Source organism: Gymnogyps californianus, chromosome 3, assembly GCF_018139145.2.
Source record: "Gymnogyps californianus isolate 813 chromosome 3, ASM1813914v2, whole genome shotgun sequence".
Taxonomy (NCBI): Eukaryota; Metazoa; Chordata; class Aves; order Accipitriformes; family Cathartidae; genus Gymnogyps; species Gymnogyps californianus.
Window position 1 is genome coordinate 112,221,913 of NC_059473.1, and position 20,123 is coordinate 112,242,035.

General features: G+C 38.8%; 1 protein-coding gene across 2 annotated transcripts in view; it reads right to left on the minus strand.

Annotated features, from left to right (window-relative positions):
* Nucleotides 1-20,123, minus strand: part of ROCK2 (Rho associated coiled-coil containing protein kinase 2) — a 103,550-nt gene that overhangs the window by 42,940 nt on the left and 40,487 nt on the right. For both annotated transcript variants that reach the window (XM_050892995.1, XM_050892996.1), the window contains exons 2-3: nt 16,469-16,550; nt 5,045-5,145 (exon numbers count right to left, since the gene is read on the minus strand). In XM_050892995.1, coding sequence (XP_050748952.1) covers nt 5,045-5,145; nt 16,469-16,550 — 183 coding nt within the window. The remainder of the gene's footprint in view (nt 1-5,044; nt 5,146-16,468; nt 16,551-20,123) is intronic.

Below are 20,123 nucleotides of genomic sequence, written 5' to 3' on the forward strand. Positions count from 1 at the left end.
ATAGCTAGATCAACCTCCAACCAAACACCAAAACAGAAACATTTTATCTACATGTATTAACAACTCTATAAGCACGTATATTTTAAGACATTAACAATTAACCAGCTAGTGGAGGTGTCCTAAAAAAGGATTTTGAAAACTACCTCCTTCCCATTTACTAATCCCACATAGGATTATTTACAAAGACTTGCTGGTACACCACAAACTATACTCCATAAAGTAGAGCTTTTGTAATCCTGCTCAAAACCAGAAGAAACATAAAGACCAGCAATCTCCAAAAGATATAATTTAATTGAAGACGCATTTTCTGTGAAAGTTCACATAAAGCTCTGCGAGGTATTCAGTAGTTTACAATTCCTAAAATCATTGTGCACTCTTGCCTGGGTGTAGTTAGTATAGCTGCCTTCATTTACAAGAATAATTGTCTCCCACTACTTGGCGAAAAAAAATTCTCCAAGTCAGCAGAGCCTGAAGCAAGCTCATGCATAGGAGAAGCAAAGTAAACAGGGGTAGGGGGACCAGAAATCACAGTCTGTGCACCTCTCTAAGGTGGTGCCAATAGGTTATCAGTTGGCTAAATTACTTCTTGACAAAATTTCAAGATAGGTTCATTCTCTGTACAAAAATCAAGGAACCAAAGCAACAACTAGCATACTGGCACACCCAAAGACTGAGTGTGTCTTGGCGTGCCTTACAGGTGAACAGACCTACCGGTGATATTACTCCTTTTATCACCACCATGGCCCATGGAGACAGCCTATTTAGCTGCAAGCCACTGCGCTCTTTACCCAGAGCTATATTTGTACATACGTATATTGGCTCATATAGCAGATTATTCATGCATTAAACTGTCACGATGTTTCAATTTCTTCCAGCTGTTTAAATGAACTGCCAAATTTAAACTGCAGCTCACCAGAGTAACTCTCAAAATAGGTAGGAAAATCCCTTCGTGCCATCAGCACTGAGTAACATGGCCTCGTTTAACTTGTGAAAATGCATTAAGAAGTAAGAATTTCCCTCTACTCTGCTTCATCAATCTAAGACCTTCAAAAAAGAAGTACACACAAAATGCATCCATAATTTCTACACCATTCACATCAGAAGACAATCTGTAGGCAAAGAAAATAACGTATCCATTTGAAGTTATCAGATTGAGTACGTAGTATTGATAATGGTACCATCTCTTTTATGATAAAAGAAAATGAAGATCGTAGAGTGGAGTTGTGAAATGAACTCTAAGCTTTGAAATAATCACAAATATCCTAAAATACTTAATAGAGCCATAAGAAATTACTACAGATAGGGTACCAAAGTTTATGTCCTGACAAATTTTCAGGTAATAGACCATGACTGCTTTATTTGCATTACTACAGAAGTGTACATCAGCAGTGGCTGGGGAACTAAACCTAATAAACAAAGCACTTAATGGAAAAAACTAAACCAGCACCTGTTTACATAGGCCATGACAACCGCTGGTTTGCAACGCTAAAAAATCACATAGTAAAGACTGTTACCCAGACCACCCTTTACTACCCAAATACAAGAAAGAGTTAGCCTTGCTTTAGTTTTCTATTCCAGTACATGATCAAGTCTGCTCTGTTACTGCAATGTTGCAGTACTTTGTGATTAGACCTGGGAGAAGGAACTGAGGATATGTTTCAATTTCAAATCAAGAGGATTTTTCCTCAAGTGAAAACAAACAAGAGGTACTCAGGAAGTGCTTTCATAAATTACTGTTTCTGCATAAACCACAAGTAACATATTAAGCACCGTAATTCAATTTTTCTGTCTGCCCTCGACACCAGTCACTTTTATTCACGGCACTGCATAAGAGAAGCAGCGATCTGGCAGCTGGCAATTGTTTTCTTAGCTTTCCCCATCACTAGAGACCCAGCAAAGCCAGAGGCCAGAGCTCAAGAGCAGAGTTTAATACTTCTTGAGTTATAAGGGAAACTGTTTTTCCACCGAAGTCAGATGCTCAGATCAGAGTCATCTGATCTCTCTTTATTGGACTGAATTTTTTAATTTTTTGGGGGGAGGAAGGAGGGAAAAGCGAGGTTTTGTTTTTTTTTTTTAATCTAGCTGTAAGATACAACAGTAGAGAATGTGTTTTCCTTTCTTGCTAGAATCTGGAAAGCTGATCTCTCCATACCACTTCTTTCACAAGAAAATGCTATACTGGAGCAGAAAGCTCAGGGGAAACAAAATTAAATGAAGGAGGTCATAGCTGACTATTTTATACTGTATATTAACATACTTATTTTTTGGCCTGTTATATTTAACTATTAAAAATATTTAACAAATATTTGTGCTACAAATATTTATGCACAACAGCACACACTGATAACATGACATTCATGAATTTAACCCATGTACTTAATCATGTTTTATTTATGGTTCTTTCTGCGTTTAGCCCCCACTGAAGCAAATTTCTATTTTGATCACAGAATGTGTTGCAAAATATTTTGATTACTGCAAATCCATCATCTGCAACTGTGGTGTTAACATTCTGAATGGAGTAGAAATAGATATAGCTTAGCTCAATAGTTTAAACTTGTACCATACCTTGTGAGGCAAAAATCTAGGTATGTATGCCCTCATCACCAGCTAATATTAGTTCAGAACTACAGTTGTATTTATTAACCCACTGCTTTTTAGCTGTAAGACTGCATAACTTTATGATTTCTACTTATATTTTTACATTCCAAAAAAAAAGTGTTCTTTTAAATTGGCATCAGGTACAGAAGAGCTCTACATGAACATACAGAAGTCCCCTTCCAGTACCAAGCATTCTTAGCTCTTTTTATTTTGGGGCTTGAAGGGCTTATTTAAAGAATAAAAAAAAACCCATAACAACAACAAAAAACCAAAAAACATCATTATATGACCAAGTTATTATGCATTTTACCATTACATTATAAAGATGAGGCAAATAAGTAAAGTTTGTCTTCAGACCCCTCAAAACTACCTCACTGCAGTACGTACACTGTGAAAAATCACCTCTACTTTAGAATTTAAATTGTGCATGACACAGTGAATTAAGAAAAAAAGTTTCCATTCTAAGCCAGAACAAATTAAGAACTTGTATCGGAAATGACATGTTAAAAGAAAATGAAAATTATTTAGAAAAACCCTTAAGTTCTTAGAAATATACATAGGAAAACAATGTATTTTGATTTTTGAAACACATTAAAAATACAATTCTCTTGGATGCTTCCAGCCAATATATCAGTGTGAGATCCAAAAAACGCACATGACTTCTGTTATTGGGATCTTCTCTTTTTCATTCCACCCCCCCCAAAAGGACGAGGAACTCTGCTCCTTACAACTTAATTCTTCACTGACTTCCCATACAAGTGCATGAAAAAGGAGCATCTCTATTAGCTACTGTAAGTGGATATATATAATGATAAAAACGATTAATAGAAGACTTTAAAACAAACCATTTGACGTGACTGTCAGTGAAAAGACAAAGAGTAGACTGCTTTCTTACAAAGCTCCCTGCAGCAGCCCCTTCTCAAATAAGTAAGGTTCTGCTGAAGGTTTTGGTTTTAATCTCTTGCCAGCAAGGATATAAAAGCATATAAAGATATATATTAATTCTTTAAAGTCTTGTTCAAAAATGAGGACCTTTGGAAATACTCCTCTCCATACTTCATAAAATGTTCTGGATAAAAACAGGGTGCAAATGACCTGGAAACAAATAGGCAAGAGGGAGCTATGTTCTCATGTTGCCACACTTGGATGAAGTTGCCTTAAAAAATTACATAAATGAATAAAAATTTCTGATTAAATGTTCTTAACTACCACATGAAATACATCTAAATTTGCAAATTACTCATGAGTCACGCAAATAGTGTTAGGCTAGTCACAGGGTTTTTTTCCCCACTTCCAACCAATTTCACCAATACTAGTATGGAAAATACAAAGAATTTTATAAACGGATAAGAAATGTATTGCCATTATACACTGTGTGCCTCCTATAAGCACTTCAGAGATAAGATCTTGCCACATTCCTCAACAAAACAACTTTGTATTTTCCAAAATTGCTTTACATTACAAGACAGTATGATTTTCCCAGCTTCCTAGTGAAAAATTAGCACAGAACAGTAAAATGTCAGTTCCACATCAAAAGGCACAAGCAAAAGTGTAATTTTTGTTACCTTCTGGTAACAAGATAACAAGCTTCAATTGCTGCAAATTAGTTGCTCCCCTTTCCATTGACTGGCTTCACATTGCTCTTCCTCTAAAAATGCTTACACAGAAAATTATCGTGGATCAGTTGGTGCACAGTTATATGTCAGCTCATGATAACTTGTCCCTGGTGTTTGTATTCTCAAATTGTATTTGGTGCTTACATCCATAGCTTATTTCAAAACTGACGTATCAATCCATCTTATACATAAGCTCACATTTTTGTGCTATTTATCACACAGTATGACTGGGAAGTCCAGGAAAAATCAAAATTAAATTAAAAGCAGACTATGCATGATATACTAAGTTACTTTTTGTATTTTGATTGCTTTTTTTTAAAAACATAATTTCTCTGCAATATAAATTTTAAGAGTAATCTCATTCTTACATTAGAAATTACATAGGATACAATGTTGAGTGGACAATGTGAAGAAAAGAGTCTTAAAAAAAATCTTACATGAGTCATATCAGTTAAATACAATGCAAACACCACAATTATAAGAGCAAACCAAAATTTTTTTGTTGGACCATTAGCTTGCTCTTTCATAGGAAGCTTTCAGATATTATTATACAGTGATGCTTGTGGCCAAAAAAATTTAGAATTACTATGAACTGCCTCTTCCATTTTGATCAAAGGATAGCAAACTGTTTCCCAAGTCCTTCCCTTCCAATCCATCATGTTTTAAACTCAGATGTACTGTTTACTATGCACAGAAATGACCTCACAATACAATGAAAATAACACTTATTCTTTATAAGAGTGCATTTTTAGATATAAAGCATGCAAGACTGGGGAAGGTTTTGGCTAGAGCCGTAAATCTGTCTAATCACTAAATCATTACATTCTTACCAGCTGCACTTCTCCAAAAGCCCCTCTTCCAATCACCTTAACAACATCATAGTCTTCAGCTTTCATTTGTAAAGCTCGGATTTTTTCCACAATCTTCTCATCTAAAAAAATCAAATCAAAGTTGTGAACATGCACGTATTAACAGAATACAAGAATTTTCTCTAACATTTTTCATTTAGAGTCAAAATAAGCTATTTTTATTTAAATGTTTAGAACCTTCTTGGTAATTCTTGAAATCTGCAGTCACTATTAATATCCCCTTTCATTATTGTTTGGAAACCATTAACCATCTACCTTTAGCTGTAACAACTGAAATGTCTTTTGAATTTTGCTGACTCTCATTTCACACCTCTAACAATCATTCACAAGCTTACAGGAAGACTCTGGTAATGAAAAGAACCAGAGACGCCTATCTTGAATTTTCAGACAATTATTCGTTGCCACCCGCCGTGCTGCCAGCATCCACTGACACTCCACTGATAACGCAGGAGTGTGAAGTGCCTGGTATGCACAAAAGCACTGCAGGTGCAACCTGCTCCTACACACCTGGAGGGTTCAACAGCAGTCAAACGGTGAGGAATATAACTCAGTAACCTTCATGTACAACTTCAGATCATGCAAGGATATGACTTCAGATCCACTCCTCCATTCCATATCCATATGAAATACTAATTCAAGTTTACGTATGTCTATGTAACTGCTGGCCATCTCAAAGTGCTTTTTAGTGTTCGCTGCATGTGTAGTTCTACACTTTTTAAAATTAGGTCTACAATTCTCTGTTCAAGTATCCTCTGGGGCAATATTCTGCAGAAAAGCTCCGTCTTTCAGTATTTTTCTCGTTGGCAGTCATCGGAATCTGTAAGGGAAACCAGTGAAATTCTGACCTCTGACAAATTCTGAAGACACGCAAGGTCCTAGACTCTTTAATTTTGTAAATGTAGCATGCTAGTGAATGCATTCCTGGCTAAATGCATTTTAAAAATCTATTCTTATTACAAGGAGAAAAGATAATGGGAGCAATGAATGGAATCCATAATACTGGAGGTAATCTTTCTTAAGCCTGACAAGCTTCAACATGGCTCCCACACATGCTTAGAGGAAGAACAAAATAAAGCAAAACAGGTTGGCTGGAGCAAGACCTCTACCAGGGAAGAGCATGAAATTGTATGAAAAGCTGTGGATGCTTATATTCAGAGAGGAGTAGAGGTGTATATTGCAAGATCCCTGTTCAGGGTCAAAGACTGTGGAATTTGATCCCAAGAAAGGCATTAAAGGGGATCTCACATCTGAATACAGGAAAAAACAAAAGATCAGAGATACAGTTAATTCAGTACGACATTAAAGATGACATTGTCAGCGGGGAGTTAATGATAACGAACATCTAGTAAATAGTTCAACCATTCCTACATATTCATGAAGAGCAACCTGGCAGGCCACAAGCAATCCAGGAGATGCCTGACCATCAAGAACATTTCTGTTGACCCAAGTGAGCAACAAGCCCAATCAGGGAGGCACTCTGATCTATTACTCACAAACAAGAAAGAACTGGCCAGGGATGACAAAGTCTGTGGCAGCCTTGGCTGAAGCAACCGTGAGATGGTGGAATTTAAGACCCCGACAGAACTGAGGAAGGAAAATAGCAGACCTTGGACTTCAGGAGAACAGACTACGGCTTGTTCAGGGAACTCACAGGCATGATCCTGTGGGAAGCTGCTGGAGGGTAGAAGAGTGGGTTCATCTTCAAAGACGACATGTTTATAGCACAAGAACAGTCTGTTCTAGTGTCGTGGTTTAACCCCAGCCAGCAACTAAGCACCACGCAGCCGCTTCCCCCTTCCCCCTCCCAGTGGGATGGGGAGGAGGAAAGGAAAAATAAAAAAGGTGAAACTCGTGGGTTGAGGTAAGAACAGTTTAATAACTAAAGTAAAATAAAATATAATACTAACTAATAATAATAATATTATAATAATTGTAATGAAAAGGAATATAACAAGAAAAAGAGAAATAAAACCCAAGAAAAGACAAGTGATGCACAATGCAATTGCTCACCACCCGCTGACCAATGCCCGAGCAGTGATCTGCCCCTCCCGGCCAACTCCCCCCAGTTTATATACTGGGCATGATGTTCCATGGTATGGAATACCCCTTTGGCTAGTTCGGGTCAGCTGCCCCGGCTCTGCTCCCTCCCAGCTTCTTGCACACCTGCTTGCTGGCAGAGCATGGGAAACTGAAAAGTCCTTGGCTTAAGATAAGCGCTACTTAGCAACAACTAAAACATCAGTGTGTTATCAACGTTATTCTCACACTAAATCCAAAACCCAGCACTGTACCAGCTACTAAGAAGAAAATTAACTCTATCCCAGATGAAACCAAGACATCTAGTTTGCTAGAAATCAAGCAGGCATGGCAGAGAGCCACTTTGGCTAAATGGGCAACCTTTGCCTCAACTCAAGCACAAAAATTGAAGGTTTGGAACATGGAAGCAGGGATGGGTTACCCAGCAGGAATCTCCCAAGCATGCAAGGATGGCATTGGGAAAGCCAAGCTCAGCTGAAACTGAAACTAGCCAGGGTTATGAAGGGAAACAAGACCCTTTTATAAACACACTGGCGATAAAAGAAAGAATGAAGCAAATGTGGGCCTGCTGCTCTCAGTGGGGTAGAGGATCTAGTGCAAAAGGACATGAAGAAGATCAAGGTACTCGATGCCTTTTTTGCCCCAGACTTCACTGACAAGCTCTGCTTACAGGCCTCCCAGCTCCTCAAAGCTAATAGCAGAGTGTAGGGCAGTGAAGTGTCGCAGTAGAGGAAGTCAGAGTTAAGGACCAATAATGCAAACTTGACATACACCAGGCCATGAGATGACACAGGATGCATGTGAGTGTGCTGAAGGAGCCAACACCATTACCAGGCTGTTCTCTATCACCTTTGAAAGGTCACAGCAACTTGGGGAGGCTCCTGATGACTCGTAAAGGGCAAATGTCATGTCCATGTTCTAGAAGGGCAACAAGGAGGATCCAGAAAGCTACAGGCTGGAACAGCAGCCTAACCTCACTGCCCACGATGATCATGGAGCAAATCCTTCTGGAATCCACTTCCAAGCACTTGATGGACAAGAAAGGACGGGAACAGCCAGAATGGATCTAAAAAGGACAAACTGTGCTTGAATAACCTGATTGCCTTCCATGACAAGACGTCTGTCTTGGTGGACAAGGGGAGAGCAGTACACATTTTCTTTCCTTGACTGTAGCATGAATTTCAACACAGCATCTCAAAGTATCTTTGTAGCCAAACCAGGCCAACATGGATTGCACAGAGAAATTACAAGGTGGGTGGAAAACTTGCTGGAGTCATGGTCAGTGGTTCAAAGTTCAAATCTGACACACTGGAGGCCAGGGCTGCTCCTAAGAGGGATCCAGACAGGATGGGTAAATGAACTGACAGGAACCTCACAAAGTTCAACAACGGCAAATGCAGAATCCTGTAGCTGGGGTGGAACGACACCACACAACAGTACAGGATGGCGCTCACCAGCTAGAAGGCACCTTGAGAAAGAGGACCTGAGAGCCCTGGTGGACAACAAGATGAACAAAGAGGAACGAGCAGCAAGCCTTTGCACTGACTGCACACCAGGCTGCACTGGTAAATGCAGTAAATAGACAGTTGGTTGAGGGAAGTGATTTTTCCCCTCTGTTTGTCACTTGTGAGACCACATCTGGAATGCTATGTCTAGCTTTGGGCTCCTCAGTGCAAGAAAAATATCAAAACATTCCCTAGCTTAATGGAAGGCCACCAAGATGCTTAGAGGGTGGGACCATAACATGCTCATAGACAAGCTGAGAGAACTAGAATTGTTCAGCTTAGGGAAGTCTAAATGGTTGGCCTCAACAGAAGTCGAAAGGAGGTTTTACTTCTAAGACCTGCAAAGTGAAAGGACAAGAGGCACCAGACAAGTTGGAACATCAGAAATCCTACTTTGTAGGAAATGAACCCCTAGAATTGCGGAATGGAGCAGACTGTCCGGTGGAGCTGCAAAACCTCAATCTTTGGAAATTTTCAGAATTCAACTGCACAAGGACCTGAACAACCTGATCTAACATCAAAACTGGTTTGGCTTTGAGCAGAGAGTTGGACCAGTTGACCTCCAGAGGTCCTTCCTAACCTGTGGAACACAAAAACGCAACTAAAAATTCCTTCTTCTGAGGAAAGGATTAGGTGTGAAGGGGAAGGGGAAAGATTTAAAGAAAAAAAAAAGTTAATAATGAGGGAAAAGAGCCTGCTAGTGAAGTTATAAGGACAGAGGCAACTAAAACCTCAAAAGTAGAGAAATCTGCTACATTCAGTGTACCAATAAGACTGTGAAGTAATCCAGAGTGTGAACAGCAAAAGGAGTTGAGAGAATTCTGAGGCTGTTTTCTATAGTGAATCATGAAAGCTTAGACAGGAAGCATAGGACAGCAACAGTGCTTCACCCACACAAAGTTTATTATTTTGTTCATGATGTGAACTAATTTTGCAGTTCGAGAAGGGAAGACTGCACTTGGAAGCTTACTTAATTGCAGATCAGAAGCTTTGGCACAAGACGAGGACAAATGCAAATTCACAGGAAGCAGCAGTAGAGGAGTATTGGCAAATTTCAAGTCAGAGAGAATGTGCAATTACATGTTTGAACACAATGTTACATCTCACAAGGGAGGGGAATCACATGAATCTATTTTCAAATGTTTCTGAGATGTTTCAAATGTTTTCAGATGTGTGAGATGAGATGGCAGGGATTTAAACATGTTGAAAGAGTAGGGTGTAGTTTTACGTAGCTCCATTATTGGTCAGAAACTCACAGGAGTACTTCTGTGTTCAAAAAATAATACAGAAATTATAAACAATGTTAATACAGCTCCAGTGAAACTACTTAAGCATTAAACACTGCAGTTAAGCAATGAAAAACCCAACAATATATGAAGTAAGCAAATGAGATACCAACTGAGGAGTTACCAGTTTTATCATCCCTGTGAAGTGCTGACTATGGAGAAATCTTGCTTGCTCTACTAAAAGATGAATAGAATAGACTATTCCAGTTGGAAGGGACCTACAATGATCATCTAGTCCAACTGCCTGACCACTTCAAGGCTGACCAAAAGTTAAAGCATGTTCTTAAGGGCATTGTCCAAATGGCTTTTAAACACTGACAGGCTTGGGGCATCGACCACCTCTCTAGGAAGCCTGTTCCAGTGTCTGACCACCCTCTTGGTAAAGAAATGCTTCCTAATGTCCAGTCAAAGCCTCCCCTGGTGCAGCGTTGAACCATTCCCACATGTCCTATCACTGGATACCAGGGAGAAGAGATCAGCACCTTCCTGTGCACTTCCCCTCCTCAGGAAGCTCTAGAGAGCAATGAGGTTGCCCCTCCTAACTCCTTTAACTAAGATTTAATAATTGTAGTTATTTTATAATAATTATATAAAAATAATTAATAATATATAATATATAATTATATAAAAATAATATATAAAATATAATATTTAATAATCTTAAAGACAATAATCATCATCTAGGGATGCAGGTGTTGTGGAGGTATCATTTATACAGACGGATTGTCTATTTTGTCATAAAATTTAACAGATATGGAACAGATAATCAAAGCATGGAACTAACCTGAAACAAAAAACGGGCTGCAAGAAGGCAAGCTCAGAGAAACCCTGAAGCAATGTCATAATTGCAACATGCTGGATCATATGATTTAGTTCAGGTATCACATAACACAATCTAATTCAAGGTGCAGGAGACCTTTCCAACACTATCCTTTTAGTAGAGGACTGAATTTTCAGAAGGTTTCACACAGATGAGTTTGTACATTTGTGGTATCCATATGCACAGATACCACAGATTGTATCTTACAGCCTCATGAATTTGCAACAGCACGAAGCCCAGCAGAAGAAAAATGTTAAGTTTAAAGGAAGACATTAGATCGACTCTGCAGCCCCAGAATATAATGGAATCTTATAAAAATATTGTGACATTTGAGTAAAAGTCCTAAAATGTGAGAATGTCGTCACCTATGACTCAGGTTTCTTCTTTAACACAGGAAGGACCAGGAATGCTGTACAGCAAGTATTTAAAGACAGCTTTTGATTTACTACTTGAAAATGGCACTATAACCTTTAAACAAATGAAGCTTCACTTTCTGAAAGGGCAGTGTGTTTGGATCAGTCACTGACAGCTGGCAGCAAGAATGTGGCTGAAGGTTACAAGTACTTGTGAAAATGGAATAAATACCTGACTAGAAGAGTAAAGGGGGGTGGGGAGGAGGAGAAAACCAAGCTTTTCTGCTCTTTAAGGGGGAAAAAAAATGTTCATATCCAGGTTATTTTCTTAAAAGTTAAAAAGAACGCATATCAGGCAGTTCTGGGGTGTGTATATAGGAATAATAAAAATGCAAGGGAGTGCAATTTTATCCCCACAGACCAGACACAGTCAGTCAATGAGTGCTGCTATGGAGTACATTAAGTCAAAAGTTGCTGCCCTAGGCAAAAGTCTAGCCAGAAGTTAAACTGAAGTACAGCCAGGAAGTGCTGCAATTCCACACCCGCCCAAAACCAAAAAAAAGCACAACAGAAAGACTGAAGTAATTAGGGGTGCATACATAATATCTGGTCAAAGGTGTGCGAGGAACAAGATGCTGCTGGAGACCTTGCAGAAGCAACAGAAACTAGAAGGCATAGCTTCAGACAGGCCAGCATTTCCCCCTCCAGAGGAAAGAAATGGGGACACAAGAAGTATTTTGTCTTGCATAGACGGAAGGAGCGGAAGATAGCGCAACAGAAAGCAGCAGTCCTCTGACTTGCAGAGGACACATCCCTGACTTAATGAAAGTAAGACTGATGGCAGAACTGAATTGCTTTGTATCTACAAAGTATCCAAATGGAAAAGTGGTTAATAATACTGACATAGAACTCATTTATACATCTTAAGACATTCTGTCTCTGTGGCTCCAATTCATGCTCTGCTTGGGAAAAGTTGCTTATTTGATACCTCTCCCATTGCTACTCTTACCAGAACAATATCATTAAGAATGGAACCGGAGCCCAACCTGCCAAGGCAACTGCAAAGACCTGGCAAGGAGTGGCCTTAAAGAAGCCAAGAGAAAACCAGAGGGGTAATTATCTCCTTAACTCAGTGTAAGTTCTACAGTGCAATACATTTCTAAGATTCTTCTTGGCATCTGACAGTTCATCTGTATCACTGAGAAACTATGGAGCACAGAGAATTACAGTCATGACAGGCATTAACACCATACCAGATAACGCATTTCTGTTGGTAAATGCATGGCTGGCATATGATTCAGCAACTTCAAGCAACATAACAGAATGTAAGGGAAGGAACCAGAACGGCTACTTTTGCAAGAAGTTAATCTTAACAGATAAATCTTCTAAGTAAGCAGTGTCTGCTTGGAGAGGAAAATGGCAAAAGCAACTTTCCAGGAAGTTTATTCAGGGGTTAGCAAAGCTGCTGCACGAGTGACACACCTGTACTAAAAGTTCCTTCTACTGTAAATACGTCCATTGCCATTACACTCTAGAAGTTTGCCAACCTCCAAAACATCAGCAAATCATTTTAACAATAGAGGTTTCCAATTTTTGAGTGATGCTGGGTAACGCATAGGAAGTCACTGATCCGTTTAGGGAGTCAAGGCTTCCGGATTGTGCCAGGCCTGTTGATGGCACCACTCCCTGTGCTGCTGTTTGAACTTCCTCAAAATCCATTCTTCGTGCCCTTCTATTCCTGATAATAAGATTATAAATGATTAAATATTTTTAACTGTTGCTTAATTATTTAACTGTCTGCTCCCAGAAGTTAAAGCAGCTAACAGGCTATGTAATACCTGCATGGGAGACCACCAAAAAAGGCACAAGCCACTAAGACATGATTCAACACTTGACAAATCTCAGATGGCAGAAAAAGTGACTTGGAAGAATTTATTCAATGTGTTGTCATAACCTAGATGACAGAAGAGGAAAAGACAAGACCAAAAAAGATTTGTTACACCAAGCCCATGCTGGAAAGCTCAAGCTTCTTTTCTAAAATAAGCAAGCTAGTTTTTGCTCAGAGGACTATGAGATTCCTCTCATTGTTTTGGGAATTAAATATTACGTTATGCTTTCCTGTCCCATGAATGCTCAAAAAAAGCAGCAATTTAACCAGAATCCTAACAGTTGATTAAAGCAATACAGAAGACTGAAAAGGAATGGTTGTATTATATGAGATACTTATGTGCCTCTTATAATAAATACATGCTCTGCTTTGGTTCAATGCCTTAGAGAAAGTGGTAAGAACTCAGAATAGTAAGGGAAAGCAGGCATTGAAAAAGTTTCTTGCATATTAAACACGTGAAGAGGCTGCTTCTGCAAAGTGGTCACAGAAACAGGATATACCAAACTCCTATAGTACGGGCAATTAATAAATTGTAGCTTTGTGAAATGAGTTAAAACATTTGAGTTTCAGCTTGAAACTCTGAGTTGAGCTAAATATCAATTAATGTCTCAGCTGAGACGCAAACTATTTCATTTTTAAATTAAAATAAGCTATTAATAAAACATTAACCTGATTAGTAATGACTTGCAGTAGGTCTGAAATAGGGTGTATTCAAACCCCTGAGAATGTGGTAGGAAAAAAAGTTTCCTTCTCAAAGCATTATCGTGGAAGAATTAAGTGATTAAATTGACTGAAAGTGTGATGATTATTGCAGTGTTCTCCACAATTTTTGAAGATTTGTGTAATATAGATTAAAACAATCGTAAGCAATGACTCCGCCTCAGCTGTTTCACTTTGCGCTATAGAGTGCTAACTCACAAGATGGCCCCGCCACCTCTCCACGGTTGCCTCAGGAAGCCTTGAGGAGGATGCAGGCTCCAGGCCCCTGGCACAGACCGCTCATCAGAGTCTGTCAGAACATTTTGACAATAATTCTCATCTAGGCATTTGCCACAGCTCTTCAGATGCTGAGAAAAATCAGAAGAGACAAGAACTCACTGTTCCCTAACCTAAGAGAGCAACAACTTACTGTTCCATAAATTCTTACTACAATTCCCAACTCTTCTTCCAAGTCCAAGGTAGCAAGAGGCTTCAGCAAGCACGTATACACTCTTCCTTTCCACTGATACTTCCTACCCTCAGAACAGTTTCCAAAAAGAAATGAGCTATGGGTTCAGCAACTTTAAATTGTATAAAATGGCAATGCCAATAAGAACCCAATCGTCCTCCTGTTTTTTCCTGCACCCGAGCAGCTCCCTTTATGCTGGCACAAATATCAGTGAAGCAAAATGAAAATCAGAAACTGGTCTTTGCTTTTCTTTTGCCTGACTAGTTTTAATAAAAAGAAACAAACAAACCAACCACCCCACTCCGCATTAATTCTGCTCAGTTCCCCAATCTGGTTCATAACAAACCACACAAACACCTGTGTCAGAAAGGACTTTGAAACAAATCGCTGTGGCAGGACTGATTCTTTCAGTTGCAATGCCAAAATATTACCAGCTTCAAATGTTTACAAAATTCTCATTTCAGAAATATTTTTTTTTTAAATGTAAATCACAGAAGATATGCAGCACTATTTTTCATTCTCTCCTAAGCAGTACAGAAACAGGAAAGAAGTTACATGAGTGATTCTTAGAGATGCATGGCCTCACAATGTGTGAGCCAAAGGAGTCAGCTCTTACATGCTTTTTTTAAAATTCAACAAGTAAGGATGAAGTGCACCCCTGAAAACTCTTAACTACTGTGAATTCTTTTGTAACGCATCTCAGAATTTTCTTTAACTAGTATCTGACTATTTCAAGCGTAAACTGTCAGCTGATTTAAAAAAAAAGGCAGTAATAAAATTGTGAGCAAAAGTATATTTTTGGGTTTCTGCCATTGCTGGTAGCCTGCAGGCCACATCAGATGCTTAATAATATTTACTACAACAATGGGAGAGAACCTAGAGTAGGAGAAGGAGCGATAGTCTTCAGAAAAGGGAAGACAGACAGCAAGAAAGTTCAGTGGCTGCAGAAAAAAAGTCAAAAAACCTGTTCCTAAGGTTAAATTGTTTTCCCATAGTTGCTGTTTTTAATAGCCAGAAGATACTGGTCTTCTGATCAGAAAAAGGTTTCTAATTTTGTCCTACTGCAAAAATAGTATTTTAATGTAAAGGCGAATCTGAACAGCTCATAAAAATTACTGATACTGTCATTTACGTCATTTTCATATTTGCTGTAGACAGGGCTTTTCCCTCACATCACACATACAATGCACAGTTGCAGGTAACAAAATTATTTAAAATGCTGTTCCTGACCCTTTCTTTCATAAATATCTGCTTGAATTCCTTTGAACTGAAACTGAGAAAAACCCCAAGGTATGCCTCTCCTTCCTAATCTGCTGTTTCTTTCTTATTCCGTTTTCAGTGACTTCTCCAAATGAGACTTTACTGGCAACTGTAAAGCTGTATGTCCAGCTGTGGGGCTCTGCTAAACCTCACAGAGAAGCACTGAATTCCAAACATAAGAACTAACCACAAATGACTATACCAGCCACCATTTAACTGAGGAGCATGAGTGGATATTCAAAGGAGTCCCAGAGCAACAGAGGGCAGACACACATAGCTCTGACCAGTAAAGAATCAAAAGAGGAGTTGCTGGTAAGACTGCATCTGCAGTAACCTTGACATATGCAATAGAAAAGGTTTTTTTAGAAAATATATATCTCAAAATAAGCTCACTACAAAGCATAGCTGTTCCAAGAAGGCTTACTCACTGCAACTTCCATTTTAAAGCAAATAATCCACTATTTTTACAAGAAAAAAAAATGTTGTTTATATACATGGACAGAGAACACTTTAAAGAGACAAAACACAGCTACTCTGATGTAACAGTCTCCTATTTTCATATGCTCAATAAACTCCAAGATTCTGTCTACAATTTGGGGAGAATCACAAACATTTACACAAAGGTTCAAAAATGCACCAACAGATTTTAAGGTACAATAATTTAGTTTTAAAAATCAACAGAAGGCTTCTCTGTTAGATTAAGTAAGACTGTATATACAATGTTGACATTTTGAGTAATTAATTCCTAAAGAATAATAACTGGGATATGCTTTGCAAATTATGTCGCTGCACATACTTAAGATAAAAAATAACATAAAAGGATTTTTCCAACTGTAGTTGGAAAAATTACAATCTACAGCTGGTATTTTCCAACATATTTTCAGCAATACAATGGCTCCCCAGAATGAAACTTCTCTGTAATAAGTGGTCCTCCAAAGCCTTCTGAATGTAGAAGCTCAGAGTCATAAAAATTAGTAAAAAGAAAATCAGCAATGCATTTCTGACCACTCAGCTTCCTATGACTGAGATCACAACAATGTCATTGGTTAAAGGCCACTTGCAACTTACATCTATTTAAGAAATTATCGATGTTCTTGTTCTTCCTCAGTGCTGGATAATCCAGATCAAGGACCAAAGAATTCAAGCCATCCTGAGAAAAAATAAAAATAAGTTAATTGAGTTCTACAATCTTAAGTAACAACTTTCTTAAAACTACTACACTGAGACTGATTATATATTATTCAAGCATGCATTACATTCCTAGTAGGCAAATCAAACAAGCTCTCAAGTATGTTTATAAACCAGCAAAGGAGCTAACACACACCGACTGGCTCCAAGTTGGTCTATAAACAGTACAGATACATTACCACTGATTAGTGGCACTGGGACTTAAACTGGAGTAGTAGTTTTAATCTTAACCAGTAAGTAATCTTACTCATTAAACACTGATTCAAGATACTCCGTTCAGTCAATCTGTTTTTCTTATTTCCATTACACTTTTCCTGCATATTCAAAAACTTTATGTTTGTATTATCCATATTATTGCTTTGATCACAGCCTCTCTACCTTCTCATTCTGGATATTCAAAAACCAACTGCACATTTTTCTTCTTGGAAGCAAGACACGACCTAAACTTAAGACGACAATTCAACAGAAGACAAGCCAGAACTCTACATGTTGTTCTGCTACCAATTATCAATGTCTCCATAGAAAACAATTGAGACCTCTTAAAATGGCAAGGGATGAGATCACCAAAATCTAAACTAAAAATAGTATTTTAAATGCCTGTTACAAGACTTAACTCAATTCCACCTTTCAGCAACCTAGAAAAACTTAAAAAAATTACTCTCCAAAACACAAAGCCCTTTCCAGTTACACAGGGACAAATAAAATAAAAATTAGTTTCAGATACTAAGAAGAGCCAGAGACTCCATTCATACTCAGCATCTCCAGTGTTCTGCCTGAACTGGCAGCTTTGTTCATTGCTCTAAGAACAAAATCCTGACACGGTTTCTTCAGGTTTTTGAGCCTTGACAGGGCATCACAGAGATTTAAGTCAGAGACCACATCACGTTTATTAATAGGTAGCCAATAGAACTAGACAGCTTTTCAGTCCTCTTAATAACTGAGGCTCTAGCTAACAACCTGCTGGGTTTTTTTTTTCCTGAATATATCTGGGAAGGGATCATTTGTTGCAAATATCACTAAAATTATAATACTCATTCTAATAATATATCTACCTGGATAGAGTTAAAGGCAAGGCCCAAGATCATTAAATACATTTTGAATGCCAGACTGCCCTAAATACGCACATACACAAATAAGACTACCTCATCTGTGGAGATGTCGCTTTTCACCACAAAAAACATTAATGATTAAGCACATTTTCAAAATTAAGAGATTCGATTGCAATTTTTTTTTTTTTTTACCTCCTAACAAATGAAAGTGTCTTGGGAAGTGTCATAGACAAGCTGATAAAGTACAGGTTAGACAAATGAAGTGGATTAAAAACTGGCTGAAAGACTAGGTCCAGAAGATTGTGATCAGTGACACAAAGTCCAGTTGGAGGCCAGTCACTAGTACTGCACCCCAGCGATCAACACTGGGGCCAGTACTGTTTAACATCTTCATTACCTTCATTACACTTGCTGCACCCTGCAGACAATACAAAACTGGGGGGAGTAGCTGACACACCAGAGGACTGTGCTACCATTCAAAGGGACCTCAACAGGCTGGAGAACTGGACAGAGAGGAATATCACAAAGTCCCAACAAGGGGAAATGTCAAGTCCTGCATCTGGGGAGGAATAACCCCAGGCACCAGGTACAGGCTGGGGCCTGACCAGCTGGAAAGCAGCTTTGTGAAGAAGGACTGAGGGTCCTGGTGGACAACAGGCTGATCATGACCCAGCAATGCACCCCTGCAGGAAAAAAAGGCCAACAACATCCTGGGCTGCATTAGGGAAAGCATTGTCAGCAGGTAAACAGAGGCGATCCTTCCTCTCTACTCAGCACTGGTGAGGCCACATCTGGAGTGCAGTGTCCACTTCTGGGCTCCCCAAACCAAGAAAGGCAGGGACTTAGTGGAGCGAGTCCAGCAAAGGGCCACGAAGATTAAGGCATTGGAGCATTTCTCCTAAGAGGAGAGAGCTGGGACTCTTCAGCCTGGAGAAGAGAAGACTCAGGGCAGGGGATCTCATCAATGTGTATAAGTACCTGACAGGAGGGAATGAAGAAAAGGTAGTGCTCACTGACAGGACAAGAGACAATGGCCAGAAGGTAAAACGCATGAAATTCTACCTGAACACAACACTTTTTTTCCTGTGATGGTGGTCACGCACTGGAACAGGTTGGCCAGAGAGGCTGTGGAGTCTCCATCAGTGTAGATACTCAAAACCTGACTGGACACGGTCCTGGACAACCTACTCTAGCTGACCTTGCATTCAGCAGGGGTGTTGGACTAGATGATCTCAAGAGGTCCTTGCCAACCTCAACCATTCTGTGATGTAACACCTAAAATATTTCCACTGCCGCACAGAGGAAAGGTGGAATTTTACTCTTGAATCTATGTAACATGAACTGTGTGAAGGTCTTACACATCACATTTTAAAACTTCCTTACAAAAATAATCATAAAACAGTGTCAATAAGCAAAAAAGGAAGTCAATGAAGAAGACACAGTATCAATCTTTGTTACTTTAAGAACAATATTTATAGGTATTATTTCAGCCTTGACCATAACTGTTCCTGCAAAACCCATTAAGGTTAAAGGAGGGATGCACTAGGACATCGTACTCATCTTTCAGAGGGACGGAAGACTTAGTACCTATTCTTAAATTTGATGAAATTTTTACAAAAGATACAATAAAACCAAACCAAAGTAACAAAGCTGTTAAATATTTATGGATTAGTCACTGCACAAATTGCACTGGAACTGCCCAATAACCTGGACAAATCCAACGGAAAGTACTGACTCGAGGTGACTTCCTGCAAAATAACGTAACAATCTGTAATACCAAACTCTTTATTTAGTAAACACTGCCTTCAAAAAAGGATATCTCATTCTGTAGCACAGTGTGTCAGCAGAAATATGGATCTTCACCTTGCAACACGTAGAAAAGGACCATACTGAATGCCCTGATGGAGAACAGCTGGGCCATCTTTTATGATTTTACCTAGCACAATGAAGTCTCAATTCCAATTAGCCGGTAGTCTACACACAACACCTAACTTGAACATCAAATACGACTTGAAGCTACACTTTCATTAATATATTTGCAATATAACTGCATTAATATGACTGTAGTTTCCAGTAGAAATTTACAGTATCAAAGTAAGAGTCTTTCTTATTCTTTAGAATCCCTTAATGCAATTAGGGTTTCACAACTGGTCCTGAACATATTTTTTCTGATGAATTACAGTTCTCATTTCTACTGCACAGATTCAAAAATAAAAACTAGTTCTCTAGAGCTCTGAGCACCTTCTTACTCTATTTCTCTCTTCACAGTCTAATACCTTATTTATCACTCCTTTTACATTCTTCTTTCATTGCTATTGAAACAATATTTTAATGATGACTAACAACTGGGTAGACATTTTAAGGGAGATGTAAAAGCACTCTGTGCTAACACAAATCAATAAGGCATATTTTTGTTCTTCATATTTTTGGGGAGGCAGAGAGGTGAGGTCACCTGATACTTTAATGCTTTTCATGCAAAGATATTT